The following is a 21,584-nucleotide window of genomic DNA, read 5'->3' as shown; positions in this document are numbered from 1 at the left end:
CCAGGCGGATAACCCTGGCAGTATTGGTCACAACATTTTGGGAACTTTTGATCATCGGTAATCTCCAACTTTGTACTTGTTTTGACTTTCAAACTTTTTTCTCTGAGCGTCTCTGGTTAGTCTTGTGTAAACGTGGCGCGTGTCTGGCGTAATAATTTTTTTTTAACCTAGTACCTTTTGTTGGCTATTATTCGTTTGTTTCTCTGTCCTATGTTTTCTCCCATTTATTTTTATTGTAGTCCTGTCATGTAATGTTGTCATTTTGATGTTATAATTAACATTGCCATTAAAGCGGGAGGTTTGGCATGCCACAAAACCAGGTCCAAACCACCATTTTTGTCAAAATATGCCCTGTTGGAAAATGGCCATTGTTATATTATAGTTCGTTTCTGTGTGTGCTACATTTTAATGTTGTTTCTGTTGTGTCGTAGTTCTCTTATATTTGATAAGTTTCCCTCAGTTTTAGTTTGTAACCCGGATTTGTTTTTTCTCTATCGATTTATGAATTTCAAACAGGGTATACTACTGTTGCCTTTATTTTTGATGTCATGGTTTACTTAAAATAACAAAACAGTTTGCAGAAATGAAATGTATGGTGAAATAGAAATATATATGTAACTAAATTGAGCCAAAATTTCCATGTCCTTTTTGTTGCATTAAAAATTGAGGACTAATGCGCTTCATAGTATACTTATTAAAGATTTCAGAAAACCAGAGGGGTTTCTTAATAGTAGTTGCCTTCCACAAGGCAGTGTTTCATATCAAGACTAAACATTGGTTAGCATTTAGAAAGGTGACACATATTATTGTATGATTCTGGATATTCCTGGTTTCTAGGAAATTAAAAATAAGGTGAAATATTAAGAAAGGTGTAAAAATCGAAAAAAAAAAATAAATAGAAAGGGATTTAGGTTGGCGGCCCGATACCTTAACATTGACCAATGAACCAAACCATGAGGTCAAGTTCAGATAAACCATGTCATTCTACTATGTACAACTTACAATAATTATAGACACCATAGTTGACCAATTGTTTAAAGTATCTGAGATATGAACCAACACAGTCAGGTTAACCTTGTTGTAAGGACTAGTAGATATTAGAAGGATTCAATACACTAAATATAGTTTTCTTTCTTACTCATAATATGAGAAAAATGTATATGTAAAAAAAAACTTTACATGCGGTTGGTAGTTTTGCATCCCCATGACTTGCATTTTGCAACTGTCATTACTGGTGATACATGTATAATAAAGATTAAAAAAAATATATTTTACGAAACATTTTTGATACGGGTGTTTATGGTCTTCAATTAGAGTTTGGTTTCTTGTTATTTTGTTTCGTATGTCTTCAACCAGATGACTCAAAATAAGTTTAAAGAAAAATGGGTTGTATACATACACCAGTTAAATCAGTCCAAGCCGTGTTGAGGAAAGTAGTCTCTATTTTGCCTTCATCCAGATGAGCCAGGTAATTCCTGTAGTGTTTGATCCTTGCTAAATCTGCAGCTGGTGTGGTTTCTATTGCAGAAGGTAAATGGTCAAATCCACAAAGAGGAGAGGTCAATGGAGTCAAGTTTCTCAGTAATAGTGTCATCAAAGTCACATCGAATGTTTTAGAATCTGGAACATCTGGATTATACATAAGAAAAGTAACACTTAGTAATGTAATTTTAAAAGACTTTCAAAGTTAAGGTTATTGCTAAACGAACATATCTCGATGAACGAACGAAATAGGAACGGTAATTGTATGATTAACGTACATAGACTTTAAAGTTTAAACTGCAAATAATTGTTATCACGATTATACATACAAATGCATATGTATATATATACCGATTAAAAAAATTTAAAGTATTACAATTGAAATATGTTTAGCACTGTTCGAAAGGTATAATATGTGTGCGTGGGTTTTTTTTGTGTTTTTTTTTTAAAGAATTTTGAAATATAAAACAAATATGAATTCAGGATTTGATAATTTGAAAACAATTTTTAAAAATAAAAAATCTGTCAGTATTGATCTATAGTCCCCCTGGTTAAAAAATCATTGTATTGTAACAAAATGCTAACTTGATCTATAATTTGTAGAAAGACAAAATGTGTAAAGAGCTAAGCACTCATAGAGAAAAAGGGATTTTATTTTTTGTTTACCCTAAGGCTCTTGTTGCACTAAAACAAATTTAGTGTTTTCCCGTTTAAGATTTTGCATTGAACTCTCGCTACAAATGCATTATTGCAGAAATATGGGTTCAGTGAAACTCAAGTAGTTTCTGTAATGAAACTCAACTAGAGGCTCTCAAGAGCTCACCTTGGTCTTATAATTTGCATATTAGCAATGGACACAGATAAATTCATGACAAAATGGTGTTTCGGTGATGGTAATGTGTTTGAAGATCTTTCTTTACTGAACATTCTAGTTGCTACAATTATCTCTATCTATCATGAACTTGGCCCAGTAATTACAGTGGAAAATATTTCTTAAAAATTTACAAAAATATGAAAATAAACAAAAAATTATGAAAATTGTTAACAATTGACTATAAAGGATAATAACTCTTTAAAGGGTCAATTGACAATTTTGATCATTTGACTTATTTGTAGATCTTATTTTGCTGAACATTATTGCTGCTTACAGTTTATCTCTATCTATAATAATATTCAAGATAATAACCAAAATCTGCAAAATTTCCTTAAAATTACTAATTCAGGGGCAGCAACCCAACAACAGGTTGTCGATTTGTCTGAAAATTTCAGGGTAGATAGATCTAGACCTGATAAACAATTTAACCTCATGTTAGATTTGCTCCATTGCTTTGGTTTCAGAGATATAAGCCAAAATCTTCATTTCACCCCTATGTTCCTATTTTTAGCCATGGTGGCCATCTTGGTTGGTTGACCGGGTCACGCCACACATTTTTTAAACTTGATACCCAAATAATAATTTTGGCCAAGTTTGGTTAAATTTGGCCAAGTAGTTTCAGAGGAGAAGATTTTTGTAAAAAAGTACAAAAATTTAAGAAAAATTGGTCAAAATTGACTATAAAGGGCAATAACTCCTTAAGGGGTCAACTAATAATTTTGATCATGTTGACTTATTTGTAAATCTTACTTTGCTGAACATTGTTGCTGTTTACAGTTTATATCTTTCTATAATAATATTCAAGATAATAACCAAAATCTGCAAAATTTCCTTCAAATTACTTATTTCGCGGCAGCAACCCAACAACCGGTTGTCCGATTCATTTAAAAGTTTCAGGGCAGATAGATTTTCACTTGATGAAAAATTTTACCCCTATTAGATTTGCTCTAAATGCTTTGGTTTCAGAGATACAAGCCAAAATCTACATTTCACCCCTATGTTCTATTTTAGCCATGGCGGCCATCTTGGTTAGTTGACCGGTTCACGCCAATTATTTTTTTAAACTAGATACCCCAAAGATGATTGTGGCCAAGTTTAGATTAATTTGACCCAGCAGTTTCAGAGGAGAAGATTTGTGTAATAGATTACTAAGATTTACGAAAAATGGTTAAAAATTGACTATAAAGGACATAACTCCTGAAGGGGTCAACTGACCATTTCGATCATTTGACTTATTTGTAAATCTTACTTTGCTGAACATTATTGCAGGTCTACAGTTTATCTCTATCTATAATAATATTCAAGATAAAAGCCCAAAAACGGTATAATTTCCTTAAAATTGCCAATTCCAGGGCAGCAACCCAACAACGGGTTGTCCGATTCATCTGAAAATTTCAGGGCACATACCCCATGTCAGATTTGCTCTAAATGCTTTGGTTTTTGAGTTATAATCTAAAAACTGCATTTTACCCCTATGTTCTATTTTCAGCAATGGCGGCCATCTTGGTTTGTTGGTCGGGTCACCGGAAACATTTATTAAACTAGATACCCCAATGATGATTGTGGCCAAGTTTGGTTTAATTTGGCCCAGTAGTTTCAGGAGAAGATTTTTGTAAAAGTTAACAACGACGACGGACGACGCCGGACGCCTGACGCCGGACGCAAAGTGATGGGAAAAGCTCACTTGGCCCTTCAGGCCAGATGAGCTAAAAACTAAAAGTAACTTTTTCATGGAATGTACTCTAGTTAGAAAAGTGAAAGGTGCACAATAGCATAATGTCATGAATAACCTGTAAAAGAAGAGAGGATTAAAATCCATTCGTTGCTTTCAGAGGAGTAGTGAATGGCGGATGTGTTAGTCATAATTATAATTATAAATTTAATGGAAAGACAAAGTTCATGTTCATACCAAATTTACTATGGTCAAAGCTTTAACACACAAATGAATTTACAAAAAAGCAGCATTCAATGCTGAATTTGAAAACCCCAAAATCATTCTAATGAATTTGAAAATAGATGTTCAAGTACATATTGTAATACATATTACTAGTAATGTAAATTCAGAAATTATTGTGAGGTTTTTATTTATGCGAATAATGCGACTGAGTGAGTATCGCAATAATAAGAACTTGCAATCGTATATCTGATACATATATCTGTATGCAGATTTTCCTGACATCTTGATAATTAATCTCGCATATTTGTCCATTTTACAAAAATCGCAATAATGAATGCACGCAATAATTTCTGAATTTACTGGATATGAAAGTTCTGTATAAATTCATTCCTTTTGGATTAACAGAAATAGGTCAAGATAACAAAAAAACTGAGGCACATTTAACTTAATACCCCAAATGTGAAGGTATAATAGGAATAAATGCCATTGCAAGTCAGGTCAATAAAAATGTTGCGCAAAATGACTTTGGAAATTCATCATGTTCATTGGAGTATAGGATGGTAATTCATTCATTAAATTTGTGAATATGCAATACCAGAGATTCAAAAGGACATACTTTTAAGAGTTTGAAAAATACAGTACTTTTATACCACTTTCACAGGTTTATACATAATGTTAAAGGAGGGTTACTGAAGCTAACATATGTTTAGTTTAATATCCCTACAAGCCAGGAACAAGGAGTATACCATAAATCAAGCCATCCTTTTTCCTTTTATTGTGTACATGTTGTATCAATACATATTTGACCGTTTATTCTGTAGTACAGTTTGGGTTTTATTCATTGTTGAAGGCAGGTATTATATCTTTGGGATAGTATATTGGCTTTACTCATGGTTGAAGACAACTTTTTATGTCTTTGCTGTAGAACTAGTTCATGGGTTTTATTCAATGATGAACGCAGCCCTTTAGTGTTTAGTTTTATAGTATTTGGGTTTTATTCATTGTTGAAGCCAGCCATTAAGTCTTTGGTGTAGAACATTGGTTTTGTTCCTTGTTGAATGCAGTCCTTTGTCCTTTGGTGTAGTATGTGTCTACAACAAGTTTTATCCATCGGATCACCAGCATTGATGGTGATACAAGGCTGACAATACATTCTGTATATATAATTTATCTGAACATGAGCCTAACAATGTTAGATCTGTAAATTTGCTTTCGCAATTGTTTTGTTCTTCCCTCGCCGGGATTCGATGCTACTTAGATATCGTGACACCAAATCGCCTTGCAATATATATAGATTTAGCAATTTAGACTTGTTTATATTTTTTCGTTTGGGCTTGAATCATATTTTCCCTCCGGTTTATATGATTCGTTCACCCTATATTGACTCTTAAAATTCAAGAGTCTATCTTAAATTGAGGGTAAATTATATGGCCTTCCAAATACCGTTTCGATCCCTATCATCACTGAAGAGACATTTATTGTCAAAATCCGGATCTGGTGTACAAAAAAAATGAATACTGACACCTTATGTTTGTGGCTTAACATCTTGGCCCGTTTATTGTGTTCTGTTTAGTATTAAATTTATATTAAGATCAATTTTTTTACATCTTGTTATCAATTTTATTTGGCAATCGCCAATGGCAGTCAGCAGGGTTAGAGCACATCAGTTGTTCGACCTGTTAGTCAAATGCGTTTTGTTTAAATATACTTTATCACTTTTTTGGTCTTTTGGAAAATGTTGTTTGGTCTGTATTTAGACCCTTCTACGACGACATTTGTTTTACATCCACACGTATACAAATTGCGGTTTTTATCCAACGCAATCATATGTTTGAACGTAGTTTTCAATTTAGACTTGTATATATATATATATATATATATATATATATATATATATATATATATATATATATATATATATATATATAAATTGACAGATCTAACATTGTTGGGTTGATGTTTAGACGAGTTGTATATACAGAATTTACACAGCCATGTTTCACCATCACTACTGGTGATCCAATGGATAAATCTGTTGTACAGTTGTCAATGGTTCAGACGTACTTATAAATATAATTATTTCTGTGACTGTATCTTTCATTACATTATTTTGTAGGATCCTTTACTATAGATAATTTAGCTGATCTGTAAAATGACATCTTCATGCCTTATATATCATGAACTGTAGTACGACGCTTGATTAAAACTGACGTGGAAAGGTAACACCCGGCCACCGAAAGCTTCATTTTCATAAAGATCAGATTGTCGTGTGGTCTAGCGCGCCGGTTACATTAATAAAGATTTAAAAAAAAAGCGCCGGTTACAGTGCAGGTGATTTAGTGTCACGATATCTCAGTAGCATGGGTTCGAATCCCGGCGAGGGAAGAACAAACATTTTACAGATCTAACATTGTTGGGTTGATGTTTAGACGAATTATATATATATAAATATATATACTGCAGGTTAGTGTTCGCTTACTTCATAAACTTGGTAATTATAAAAAATAATTTCTGCACTTACCAGGAAATCTTGTAAAAAGGAGGTTCCACTGTGACTGATTGATGATACGTTTCTTTTTCAGGTCAAACAATTTGTTATACTCTTTTTTTAATGTCGCATCTAAACATGCTGGAACAATTTCACCATCAAAAAAATTTCTTGCTGCACGAGGTGAAATTCCTGTTAAAAACAAACTAATTCGAACATAGTTTTCTTCCTCTATAGAGAGCGATGCCATACTTAAGTCGTCTTTATTCCTTTGCTAATAATAGACGGATAGTAAAGACTTACGTTGTCCTTTTCTAAACTTAGACAAATGGTAAAATCTTCTCTATTACTTTTTGCTAAAGATAGACAGATAGTAAAATCTTCTCTATTCATTTGCTAATTGTAGACAGTTAGTTAAGTATCCTGTATTCTTTTGCTATTTATAGACAGCTCGAAAATACCTTTGTTTTATAGCTCTTTATTCCTTTGCTTATTGTAAACAGATAGTAGACTTCTTTATTCCTTTGCTTATTATATATCTTATTCCTTTTGCTAATTATAAACAGAAAGTAGACTCATTTTATGCATTTGCATAAACAGATAGCAAAGTCTCGTGTATTCCTTTGCTAAATATAGACATTTAGTAGACTGCTAATTATAGACAGATAGTTTACTTTTTTATTCCTATGCTAACTATAGACAGATAGAAGGTTTCTTTATGCCTTTGCTTATTATAGACAGATGGTGAAGTCTTCTTTATTCCCTATCTAAATATAGACAGATAGTAGACTGCTAATTATAGACAGATAGTAAACTCTCCGTTATTCTTTTGCTAAGTACAGTCTTCTTTTATTCCTTTGCTAATTAAAGTTAGATAGTTAAGTTTTCTAATATCTTTTGTATTCTTCTTTATCCTGAAGTTATTAGATATTTGATAACAATTCATAGCATTAAAGTTGGCAAAAATCTTGGCTGTAGTCCTTTCTATGAAATCAGGTATATTTACTGCAAAATAGAGAATAAATGAATTTAAATGTCTGTACAGGTCAATTGGATGTTTATTAGGATAATTCCTGTACTGATTTGTTTTATCTCCTTTATGTACATTTTGCATATAACCATTCTAAAATTCATGAAAATAGTTTGAAGGCCATTAGCAAGTTTTAGTTAGTTTAACAATTCATACGAGAATCTAGAAGGCTCCTTCCTTTGGACAGGCACAAACATATAGCATGTGGCATGGTTAAACATGTTAACGGGATCCCAACCCTCGCCTAACCTAGAACAGTGGTGTAACAGTATAGCATAAGAACAAACTATATAAAATCAGTTGAAATAGGCTTAACTCATCAAATATATACAAATAGAAATACATCTAACAAAAACAGAGTGGACATGGCCGGGTACTTGTATATCTAAAGAACTAAAGTACACTAAGTACCGATCTGAGAGTATTATTAGTTACTGACAGCTAGTTCAAAGCCAATAACAACTAATAATAAAAATCATACATCCATGACTAAATTATCAATTAGTACACACAGTCAGATAAAAACATGACAGTTTTTGAAAGGAGTTGTTGCCATGTGGTTTGGGTTTTGGTCATTGTTGGAGGCTGTATTCTAACATATACTAGTTGCTAGCTTCTATGTTATTTTGTCTCTAGTAAAAAGTTGTCTTAAAAGCAATCAAACCACAATTTCTTAATGTAATATAAATTTACGAATTAGGTCATCATGATTATTTTGTCATTTTTGTAAATTAAATTATTTCATGCATTGATGATGCTGTTTGTTATTTACAGTATATGTCTTTCCTTTTTTTATTTTCATGATTTTCAAAGCTGAGATATATGTAAACGTCAAATTCTATTTTGCTCCTGAAATATGTTTCTTTTCATATACGGCGTTATATACATCCCAAATCAACCTCCTTTCTTTCCTATAATCTGTGTCCTTTTCAACAAACATTTTGACGTAGGAAGAAAAAAGACGTCACCAAGTGTTTTTGAAGTCAGGGATGAGATCAAGGATTAATTAATATAACTCATAAATGTGACGAAGTTTAAAAAACCACAAAGACCTCTAGGCTTTTTGCTTAAATATTCAAATGTATGATATTTCATACAGTACATTAATTCATATTGTTTTTTACTATGTCAATAGTATATAAATGAAACATATATGTCTGTGCTAAAAAAGAGTTTGAAACTTGTTACCAGAACTTTTAATTTGAATATAAAATTACCAAATAAATGCATTCGATATATTTACAATATTTTCTACGATTTTTGTCCTCATAATACATGTAATCAGATTGAAATATAGAAACATTACACGTTTGACGATCTTTCATTTTCACTCAAATAACCTCTAATACAACTACAGCAGGCGCAGATATCTTCATGTATTGGTTTTGTAATTTGTTTACGAGTGTTTCAGTTCAAAGTCAAAGTTTTAACAAAGACATCAGTAAATTTATAAGAGAATACCTCTGGCAACCGTGGTAATCTGCCAGCGTTGGGGTATACTGTTAAACATAGGTTATTATTATTGTTTTTTTTTCTTGTATTGTGGCAATCTTAAAAGTTGCTAAGACAAGGCTGTGAATCAATAAAATTAAGGTCATCACCAATGAGCTGATTGGCCATTATGACAAAAGTGTGTCAGAAATCATATCTGATATTCTTCCTCAGTCATAATAACCTTACATCATTACCGAACTGAACAAAGAAATTACTCGACAGATGGCGTATACGGTGCAGGAAATGTTTACCCTTCCGGAGCACCTGATTTCACTCCCGGTTTTTAGTGGAGTTCGTGTTGTTTCTTAATTATTATTTATAACTGTTGATGTAAATGTCCCTTGGTTTTGTGAGTCTTTGTTTACTCCTTGGTTTTGATTGTTATTGTCTTAATACTGTAACTAGATTTAGAGTAAAGTGATAAGATCGGCTTTTTTGTATTTTAGTCTTTTTGTTATTTTTGTGATTTGTGATCCCGCCACATTGTAGTCTGAATAGTCCCTATAGTGTAGACAGTGTGTTACTTGCAGTTTTGTATACCCTTATCAAATTAATTTCTTCATGTGTTATGCGTCAAACAGCAGGTTGAGGGATGAAATTACACTGAAAAAGGTTAAAAATTAGCATTTCGGGATCTGCCTTATCATAACATTTTTCAAATGTTGTGTTAGAGGTGATGAAGTTTTCTATAACTTTGATATAGTTTGGCCCAAACGAAAGGCTTCTTTACAGATTTTAGCAAATCTAAGAAATCAAATATCAACCAAAAAAAAGTTTTCATCATTCCATAAAACTGGTATCAAAATTGGTATCAACGAAAGTAAATGAATCCACAATAGTTGTTTTATTGTCAATCACATCCAATCTCATTAAGTTATGCTTAAAAAACACTTTAACATGTTAACAGCTGTACAAAAGTTTTAGTGAAATTTTGATATCTTAGGAAGGCGGTTCTTGAATCTTAAAAAAAAAAAAAAAAAATCCGATGTTGCCTTGCACCCTCACCCCTCCCCCACCCGTTTCCCCCAATACAAAGAAAATAACCTGTTTCTTAGACTAAAAATATTACTTTACTAAAACCTGACAGTTTAATGAAGAAATTTCAATGTTTTTTTTCAACACAGTGCTTAAGCTATTTAATTGTGTTTCGGGGGTTTACCATAATTTGAAACAGAACCGACACATAACTACTTCATCCTTTGCACAAAACTACATGTGTTTTATATTTGAGAATTTTGTTTTCTAATCTTAAAAAGAAAATCGAAATGAATAATTTTTGACCAATATACATAATGTTGGTGATAATACAACGCAGGAAAAAGACGTTACTATGTATAAACAAATCAGTAGAGTAAAATCGGTAATCACACACATCCATTAGTTTCCAATAATTTTAAAACGCTCAATTTCCTTTTTGGCATGATATACAGGCACTCACGTGTATGGAAATGCTATAGAGGTGGACCCAAAAGGAAAGCCTGGTAAGATACCGATAAGTTTTTACAGCTAACATTTAAATCTATTTTCCATGATCTTGCATACAAATTCATTTCATCTGAACTGTGTCATTAACCTGATGATTCAATGACTAGAATAAATCGGAAAATATATCTTTTATCGAATCCTAAAATTTGTAGAACGGTAATCATATTTAGAAAGCTCCTACTACAATAGGAATGTTTTACGACCTCGACTGGTTATAAAGCCCTCGCGCGGTCTTTATCAAACCAAAAAATGTCCCGATGAAAAAAACGGCTCACTGATCTAAGTTTTCCGTGTAGTGTTTTGTGACCTGTTGCTTGTATTTTCGTCTTTTGTTTATTAAGTGGGCATGTTGTTCTCATATTTTACAGAGTGGTACATTCTCAAAGCGTTTGTAATACAGTCATCGAATGAAACTAATTTTATTAAAGTTGTTCTTCTTTAACAAAAAAACTTAAAAAGAGTGTTGAATATACTTCTCTTCAAACTTCATATGTAAGGCAACCGACGGACGATTACAAGATAAGTCAATATCCGCAAACATTTGTTTTTTCTCGTATTTTTATATGAAAAAAAGGAAACGTTGGTTATAAGAGAGAACTGTTGCAGTTCGCTAGATTTTATTGCAAGGCAAATAATCATATGTTTTGAATGAAATGCATATAACTGATAAGACTATTTATATATATAAAAAAAAGCAAACTTGGAGATCATAAAGAAAGATCTCATCCTTACATATGTGAAAAGTAAACAAGAAGAATATGACTATCGATGATCTATGGACCACTTTTAAAATCAAAACGACAGAGACCATCAACAAAAATATACCAACTAAAGTAATTTGGGGGGGGGGGGGGGAATCAAAATTACCAGGGGCAAATAGAGACATGAAAAGAGTCATTAGAAGGAGAAAAAACTGTTCATGGTCATTTTTATAAATTTGCTAAGGATTTTCTTATCCCAGGAATAGATTACCTTAGCCGTATTTGGTACAACTTTGGGGAATTTTGGGTCCTTAATGCTCTTCATCTTTGTACTTGTTTGGCTTTATAACTATTTTGAACTGATCGTCACTGATTAGTCTTATGTAGACGAAACGCGCGTCTGGCGTATTAAATTATAATCCTGGTACCTTTGATAACTATCTATAAACTGGGCATATATTGAAAATATGATGTTTGACATAAAAGAACCAGACTAGCAATGCTTCAACAAACAACATACAAAAGTAAACTCTTATATTAAACGCCAAAGAAAGGAAAACACCGGCATTGCATCTTAAAGAAGCAAAGCCCCCTCCATACCAACCCCTCTGAAAACGTTTTAAAAAAGCAATTTCAATCTGCTTTCACATCAGAAACTAATACAGAAGTACCAACGAAAGAATCTAGTTCATACCCTAAAATGGAACACATTAACATCAGTCGGGAAGGTGTATACAAACTCATAAACACATAAACACCAATTAATCTACAGGACCAGATACTATTGCTAGCACAATACTGAAGGAAAATCGAAATAACCTCAGACATACTCACAATCATTTTCGAAAAATATCTAGAGTGCCATCAGACTAGAACCATGCAAACGTTACACCAGTATATTAAAGGGAGACAAACATCATCCTGGTAATTATAAGACCAATTTCACTTACCTGTATCTCATGTATATTACTTGAACATATACCACCGTGTAGAACGCCACTTGCGGTGTGTCGTCTATGTTTCTCATGAGGTTGCAATTGTGAAGCGGAGAAAAACGGTCAAAGTAAGTTCAAGTATCAAAATTACTTTTTGAGAGGTGCTAATACCAAATAATGTATTGCACGGAAGGAACCGAAACATAATCTATTTCCAGCTAGCAGTAGCAAACTTTTCTAGTGCTCTGTTTTCTCAAACACCTCTTCCTAGTTTTCCGTGTTGCAGATTTTTAGGCTTTATATGCAAGTTTTATCATAAAAAAAAACCTACTTTTGACGATTTTTTTCAGTATGATTTATTTAGAAATTAATTCCTATCATGAAATTCTACCAAAAGACAGCTTTTTCTTTGAAAAATTAATGCAATCTTCAAAATGTTGATCTTTTTCTGTTCCTATAGAAGAATATTTGGCATTTCAAAATGTCTGTAAAGAAAAACATGTGTTTTAACTGTATATACATAGTTTGGTAGTCAGTGAGTGGAAAAGACATACTATGATTTTTTTAGTATTAGAGCTTCATTCAGCGATATATTCATCTCCCCTTTTCTAGAACTCGTCAAAGTGAAACCAAGAAAGATGGGAGAAGGTTATCAAGTGGACATCCAAACTTATAAATCGAAAATAAACAAACAACAGAACATTGAAAACCAAAGTCTGAGCAACACCAACCCTACTTAAAACTGGGGGTGATCTCAGGTGCTTCTTTAGACAATAGTTTTGTAGCAAATCATACAATTACTTTCCATCCTCAATCACAGGTTCGTTTATCCTTCTGTCGTCGTAATAAATTAAATTGTTCTTTTGAACTAATAATTAAATTGTTTTCACATTATTAGAACAGGGATTTATCTTTTCTAGCACTTAATTAAGAGATTTTGAAATAGAAGTTGAATTCAAAATCAAATTGAAACAAAATAAACATTTATAAAATCGATTAACAATAACTGATTCTCGTTCAGTGCCATTTCACGTTAATAATTGGTTCTAAACCCGTTTTGAAAAGCTTTTCAGTACATTATCTATTGAAATGATTTTTAATTTTATCTTTTTGGTTATTAAGGTAGCACAATACAAAGATTTTTCATCCCCAATCAGACATCTTTAAACTGATGTAATTCCACTCATCCTTCTTTAAATTTTATAAATGAGGTACCAACAGAAAGAAGAATGAGTAATCTTTCAAATTGTGATAATTTCATTATGACATAATTATTACATAATTAATAGTTATGTAATTAGTGGCAATATTGTAATGTCCATACTTGAATGAATTTAGCTTCTTTGTTATTCATAGCATCCCAAAATATTTTATAGATTCTTGCACAAAACAGTTTGACCTCCAAAACTGAGTCTCAGATTTTTCCTTTTGTATTTCATTCTCTCATAAATCTTCAATAAAGTTTGCAACATCAATTCATAAGAGATCACTAAATTCAATGTGGTATAAAATTTGTTCTATTGATGTTTTTGGAAATCTGAGACAAAATCAATATATATTGTACTAAAAAGCTTTTCAAAACGGGTTTGAAACCAATGGATGACTTCAAATGGTGCTGAAAGAGTATCATTTAATAAAAAGACGTACTAGTATTCAATAACACTATTTACACAGAGGAATGCAGTATATCTCGTGTTGTAATCTGAGGAATTCTTTTAAATGGCTTACATGTATAGTTTAAATAGAGCTTTCTTACAAATTGACGAAAGGAACGAACGAACGTAAAGGGAGCACGCATTTCATTTCAACGATAACAGTTAAAAGAATATTTGTTTTATCCAGTAAAACAAGTTTATTTTTCAAAAATAATAATATCGCAAATAATACACGATTGTAATATAATCAAACAGAGAAAAACAGTGTCAAATACACTTACGTCCGATACGTTACTTACGTAAACCACGAGTACATACATTTCCGAGGGAATTTTTTAAGCACGAGTTTTACAATTAACATTTCAATGGTATTTTTAAAAAACGTAAGTCTAAATTTAACGACAAGATTCACATTTATTTTTATCTTTTATAGTACACTTTCAGCAAATTTTCAAAGATGAATATCGAGATGTGCTATTTAGAATGATGCTACAATGTTTATAAATAGTCATCAAAGGTACCAGGATTATAATTTAGTACGCCAGACGTGCGTTTCGTCTACATAAGACTCATCAGTGACGCTCATATCAAAACATTTATAAAGGCAAACAAGTACAAGTTGAAGAGCATTGAGGATCCAAAATTTCAAAAAGTTGTGCCAAATACGGCTAAGGTAATCTATGCCTGGGATAAGAAAATCCTTAGTGTTTCGAAAAAATCAAAGTTTTGTAAACGGGAAATTTATAAAAATGACCACATTATTGATATTCATGTCAACACCGAAGTGTTGACTACTGGGCTGGTGATACCCTCGGGGACGAAACGTCCACCAGCAGAAAGTAACGATGAATAAATCTAGAAAAACATATTTTGTATATCAAGAAAATAAATCTACAATTTTGCACCATATATTATGTGGATTTTATAATGACTATTTAACAGTACACATGTTTGGAAAATAGACGCGAAGTTGTCACTAATCGTTCAGTGGCTAATATTTCATGAATGTTCAGGACTATAGGCAAAATGCTATTATACGCTAAAATAACCATTCCATTGCTCCGGTGTATCATATATACACATTAAGGGGGAAGGGCAATGAATATTACCAGGGGGAGAGGCGATGATTCAAAAACGAACACAAGCATATGGCATAGTATGAAGATCATCTTTTTTTCTTCATTTTCATTTTATATTTTTGAGCGTTGCAAATTTTGAATCAAAGAAGTATTTGTGTTTTTTTTTTCCTTATTTTTCTGTAAGGGAAGAAGACAATGTATTTGCTTTGACATTTTCTTAGGTTAAACAGTGCAACATTGTAATATTAAAGGATGGGAGAGGGCCCGTTTTTAGTCTTTATGGGGATTTTTTTTTCGTCTGACTACTCTTTATTCAGGATATTTTGTAGTGTTAGTTCCTCCGACCTGGTGGTATCATATTTTATCCTATCGTACGTCCCGAAATCCTAAATACATCTCATGAAAAATCTAATTTAATAAGTTTCGTTGCATGTAGGATAATTGTCCGACGTTCCACGACTATTATTTAAATATGTCAAAATAAAGGATCTCTAAAACGAGTCTTACGTATGATTCGTCAAGCATACGTACCTTTCGTCAATTTGTTAGAAAGCTCTATCACGACCTTTCTGTGTATTTAAGTGTACATGCATATACATGGACCATTACTAAAATTGCTTTAATGTCTCAATGTTCAATTGTCTATGTAATTCAAACATTATGACACAACGCCAATAAATGTAACCGTGCCTACCTTTCCGACTCTCGTACATTCAAAACAATATTTGATATTTGTTACAATGAAAGATTGGGATTTCCTAAAACATGTGAAGTCAGGTAAAAATTTGACAAATAACATATTGAATCCCGGTTCCAATCTAGTAAACTAGTAAAGTTGTTGTCACGTTTAGTTGTTGTCACGTTTATTGACAACTTATTGGCATTACCAGATTATCTGTGTCACAGATGACCACGTATAATGTCAAATTGTCGTAACCATAAGCCCTTTCTCTTTTCCTTAAATGTGATATTATCGAACTGTTTACTTTGTGATCAATATGACGGGTGAAATGAAAGGAACACGATATGTTTGTTGTTCTGGAGGATTTCAGAAACCTTTCATAAATAATTATGATAGCTCCTTAATAGCTAAACATTTACAATATGAAATTAACAGTATTGGTATTCACAGGTGAACCACAATTTATAGGCAGTTTTATATCTCTACCAAAATAGTAGTCTTGTCTGATTTGATATCTTAAATGATGAAACAAATTGTAATGTGTAGTCTGTCACCAAAGGATACTAAATGTGTGAAAAAGTATAGCTTTTTGTCAAAGTCATGGTAAGATTAGAACGACATTGGAGAGAATATGTAAGTGTAGTGATTCTGTAAATAATGTCTTACATATAGATTACCAAAATATAGTAACTTACCTTGTTCTTATTTCAATAGACTAAAACACAAATTTGCTCCTAAAATGGCAACATCAGCAAGGTTTCAAAAGTGTTCTTACCCTTCTGATAATTTTCTTTTAAAAAATACTGTATGTGTATGATATATAAATCTGTTTCGTTTCATAACCATAAAAGGTAGAATGAACAAAAATCATATCAATAGATTATATACTGAAAAGCTTTTCAAAACGGGTTTTAAACCAATTATTGACGTGAAATGGTGCTGAACGAAAATCAGTCAATAAAAAGACTTATTCAAAATCACTATTTACACAATGGAATGATTATATCTAATGTTAAAATCAGCAGTATTCGTTTAAATGACTCAGATGCAAAGTTTAAATACGACCTTTATTTTTATTAAAGTGTACACGCATAGAAATGTATCATTACTAAAAGTGCTTCAATGTCTCAATGTTCAATTGTCTGTTTGAATCAAACATTATAATACTACTCCAATAAATGTAGCCGTACTTACTTTTCTGACCCTCTTCAAAAATATCTTTTATATTTGTTACAATGAAAAACTGTGATTTCCGAAATCAGGTATTGCTAAGTGCAAATTCAACAAATAAGATATTGAATCAAGGGTACCAAGTGGTAAGGAAAATATGTTGTAATGTTTATTGGCAGCTGATTGACAGTAACGAAATATTTGTGTCAGAGATGACCGCGTATATTGTTTATCGTGACAACATGCCCGTTCCCTATTCCTCAATTGTAAAATCATCGAATGTGTTAGTGTATTAGCAACATGACTTGTGCAATAAAAGAAACAAGATCTGCGTGTCCTTCCACGGGATCTGAGCTAACTTCTCGTTTTGGAGGGTTTGTGTTCCTAAGTCTTTACTCCTTAATATTGATTGTCATTTAATGTTTGTCCAATCGTCGTTTTTTGTATATACTCATGAGCTTGAATATTTATATATATATATATATCACAAATGAAAATGTATATTATACTCAATTGAAAAGAATGAAAACAACACTTCATGCACTTTGTGAGTTCGAAAAGCTTTTCCAGACTTATGGTCATCAGATACGTCAAAAGCCGAATATTTGAGAAACAAAGATGTACAAAACTTAAACGTTCGAAGAGCTATGATGTAAATAAGGACCTAACAATAATAGCCAAATTCACACAAAGCCACCTTAAAAACGTATTTAAGATGCAGTTTTTAGTTCTCAAGCCAATGTAATAAAAAAAAGTTTCCAATGTATAGACTATGTAAGAAAAGAAAATTTAAGGTATAAAATAGAATATCTTATTTGTGAAGCCATGGTCAAAATAAAAAATACGACTGTCATGTCATTCTATAAATAATTGCGTGGCATATTGATAACAAATAAAAAATAACTTACTTTATTCTTATATCGATATATCGAAACGAATGTTGATATTATAATTGCAATGCCAACCAGGTTTAACAAATTTGCATATCCAACTAATAATTGTCTATTGAAAATACGGTATGTCAATTTATTATACTTCAAATCCGTGTTTGTTTTATAACCATTAGATATAGAATGACTAAATGCATATAAATAGTAATTGTACTAATAAGCTTTTTAAAACTGGTTTTAAACTAATTAATAACGTGAAATGGAGCTGAACGAGAATAAGTTATTTAAAAAACCGCCCTATCCAAAAACACTATTTCTAAAAAATCAAATACATTTTACCTCATTTTGAAATCATGGCTTATCATTTAAATGGCTTGAACGCTAAATTTAAAAACGACCTTGCTTTTTATAAAAGTTTACACGCATAGAAATAGCTCACTACTAATAAGCTTTTGTGTCTAAATGTTTAATCATCTAAGTAATTGAAGAATTAGGACACTTGGCTAATTGATTTAAATTAACAGTGCAAACTTTCATCATACATTAAAGCTATCCACATTATTTCTTAAAATGGAAAACCAAGGTTTTCCAACAAAGTGGCATTAAGTTACAATGCATAAACAAACTCATCATGCAAAGAACCTATCAAAGAGAAACAAAAGATACCAAAGGGACATTCAAACGCATAAGCCGAAATTAAATTGAACTCGGGGTTCGAAGTGTAAATAAATGTTATTCTGATGGTTTACAGACGTGATCACGTGATGATTGATCGCTCTGGCGTATCTGTGTTACAGGTTACCACGTATATTTTCCAATGATGATTATCTCATTTACGTTCTTATTTACTAAAATGTGACATCAGACTGATCATTGAATGTGCCTCAATCCAGAACATCTAATATCAACTATCGATCAAGGAGAGATTTTATTATTAAAACATACTTATTAAAATTTAGTTTTATAAATATTTGCTTGTCCTAGTGTCGTTTTCATTATCTGTTGGTTATGGGTTAAAATGTCTCTTTGGTATCCTGCTCCTCTTCATTTAAAATAATGCATGCTTGAATTTATTCTCTAAATAAAAATGTGTTATGTATCTATGATGAGTCTATTGACAATAAATATAAATAAATTACTTGTTTTTATTTCGATAGATCAAAACAAAACTAGTGTTAAAATAGACCTTTTCAACAACTCTCAACACCGACTAATGACACCTACGAAAGACAAAAACGTCTGATTATCATTACGATATCATTACGATATATAAACTCGGTTTGGCGGTTATATATAGCTACAGAAGATATAATATATATAAAAAGTAAATAAAAATGTTTTTCTCTATCATATAATATTCTTAGTACATTCTTAGTACATGTATTTAAACGACATTTCACGTTGAATTGATTGAAAAATTACTGCAATCATTCCGCATCCTAATCAGCTTTCTCTTCAACATTATGATTATGCCACATGCCAATTAGAATGTGTATCTGTAAAAGTTTTTCTGAAACACAATTACTGGATTGTCTGTCCGTCTGTTAACACACTTGTAAACACGGTCAAGACGTTTTTAAACGATCTAAACCATACCCGATGTACATATTCAATTTGGGGAGGGGTAAAAACATATTGATTTCAAAGGTCGAAGGAAAAGATCAAGATACCTTGTTAAAGAAGGTGTATGTCCTTCTTGGATAAAGGGAGATGTATCAACATTTAAGCAGTACATACTGTTATAATATTGTAATTATATTATATAAATGATATTGTAATTATTGTATTTATTTATGTTGGCCTGATTTGTGTTGTGTGGCCTGATAGTTGTTTACAGAATAATCTTAGAACTGTGCAGTTTAGAAATCACTGGAACAATTACAGAATGATTGGAACTTTCCAGAATGATCCTAATAAAAGATGCGTTATATAAACTTCTACATTTTACTAGAAACTTCTGTTGTTTCTAGGATGTTCCATTATAGACTGTTCTAGAATCTTCTATGACAACTATATATATATACAGACACTAAAGTTAAACTCTCACTTTTGGACTTAGACTTAGACATCGATAGACATTTATATTCATAGCATTTGGATTTACACTTTTATTCTACAAACAACATCATACTGGATTGTGACCGTAATATTCAGATTGGATTCAGAAAGATATCCGGATACAGATAAAGATAAAAGATTGGACTCATATTTTGACAGTTAAGTTTACAGTAATATTTGTGTAATACTTCTTGTAAACTTTTGTATTATAAATATTGTTAATTTTTAGTATTGATTTGTGTCTTTTGTTGGCTACAATTTAAAGGTAATTTCTGGCCGTAACAGTAATTGGGGGCTCGTCCGGTTTTACGAGAATATATTATTCAAAATTTATTCAGTATTCTATTATAACTAGCCAACAAAATTCTACAAAATGGTATTTGATGCCAGTAAATTTTTGAAAACGCCAGACCTGGAGAGTTTTGATAATTTAAAGAAAGAGGAATTAGTGTTGCTTGCTAAACATCTGAAATTAGATTTTAAAGTATCTATGAGAAAACAAATTATAAAAAAATTGGTTATAGACAAATTAGTTGACGCAGAAATTTTAGGTGAAGAGGCTCTTGAACTTATGGTCGAAAATGTTGACACCTTTAAATTAAAACAGCTTGAATTAGAACATGAACTTAAATTAAAAGAACTGGAAATGAAGGAGATGGAGAAAATAAAAGTAAAAGAACTTGAAATGAAGGAAAGATTGGAAATGGATAAAAAGGAAAAAGAAGATGAATTTAAATTAAAAGAACTGAAAATGAAGGAGAGGGAGAAAATAAAAGAAGATGAGTTAAAATTAAAAGAACTTGAAATGAGAGAAAGGCTAGAGATGGAAAAACTGAAAATTGAAATGGTCAAAGAAGAAAGCAACTCTAAAGTCCAGTCGAAATCAGAATATTTTGATGCAGCAAAAAATATACGTTTGGTTCCCAGATTTTGTGAAAAAAACAGTCGATAAATATTTTCCACAGTTTGAGAAAATTACTCATAATTTGAATTGGCCAAAGCTATATTGGACTACAATGCTACAAAGTGTTTTTGAGGGTAAGGCCGCTGAAATATACTCCGCACTTCCATCAGAAAAAAGTTCTGATTATGACACGGTGAAACAGGAGGTTTTGAAAGCTTATGAGATAGTACCTGAAGCATATAGACACAAATTTAGATCTTATAAAAAGTTTGATTCGCAAACCTATGTGGAATTTGCTCGGGAAAAAGAAGATTTATTTGATAAATGGATTACTTCAAAGAAAACAGATAACAATTTTGACAACCTAAGACAATTAATGTTATTAGAAGAGTTCAAACAATGTGTTCATTTAGACTTAAAAACACATTTAGACGACAAAACTGTTGGGACAATACATGATGCAGCTGTAATTTCAGATAATTATACCCTTTCACATAAAAGAAGTTTCAAGGGTCAAAATGTTAATACTTCAAGTGGAAATTACAAAAATCAAAGCACTGAGCGTACTGATAGTAAGCCTGTTGCACAGAATAAGAGTCAGTCCAGTTATAATATGTCTAGTTCAAAATTTGATACTTTTGAGAAGAAGTCACTGATTTGTGCTTATTGTAAGAAAAATGGTCATCTGATGGCTGATTGTTTTAGACTCCAGAAGAAGAATGAACGAGATAATAAGCCGAAGTCCAGTGCTTGTACGACA

At 31.8% G+C, this 21,584-nt stretch overlaps 1 protein-coding gene across 1 annotated transcript; it reads right to left on the bottom strand.

Annotated features, from left to right (window-relative positions):
* Positions 1-1,360: 1,360 nt before the first annotated feature.
* On the bottom strand, positions 1,361-7,236 carry LOC143069601 (E3 ubiquitin-protein ligase DZIP3-like). Its single transcript, XM_076244316.1, has 2 exons — positions 6,775-7,236; positions 1,361-1,629 (listed from the first exon to the last, which is right to left on the bottom strand). Exons 1-2 carry the CDS (start codon positions 6,989-6,991, stop codon positions 1,373-1,375), a joined length of 474 nt encoding a protein of 157 aa, XP_076100431.1. The 5' UTR covers positions 6,992-7,236; the 3' UTR covers positions 1,361-1,372.
* Positions 7,237-21,584: the final 14,348 nt, after the last annotated feature.

This window comes from Mytilus galloprovincialis, chromosome 3 (assembly GCF_965363235.1).
Source record: "Mytilus galloprovincialis chromosome 3, xbMytGall1.hap1.1, whole genome shotgun sequence".
In the NCBI taxonomy this organism is placed as follows: domain Eukaryota; kingdom Metazoa; phylum Mollusca; class Bivalvia; order Mytilida; family Mytilidae; genus Mytilus; species Mytilus galloprovincialis.
Note: the sequence above shows the minus strand (reverse complement) of the source record. Positions and strands in the feature narration are given on the sequence as shown.

Bases quoted from the DNA above. Each gene is read 5' to 3' on its own strand.
- LOC143069601 (XM_076244316.1), bottom strand. From the start codon at position 6,991: ATGGCATCGCTCTCTATAGAGGAAGAAAACTATGTTCGAATTAGTTTG. The intron at 1,630-6,774 runs GTAAGTGCAGAA...TGTATAATCCAG, and splicing joins CCTTTTTACAAGATTTCCTG to ATGTTCCAGATTCTAAAACA.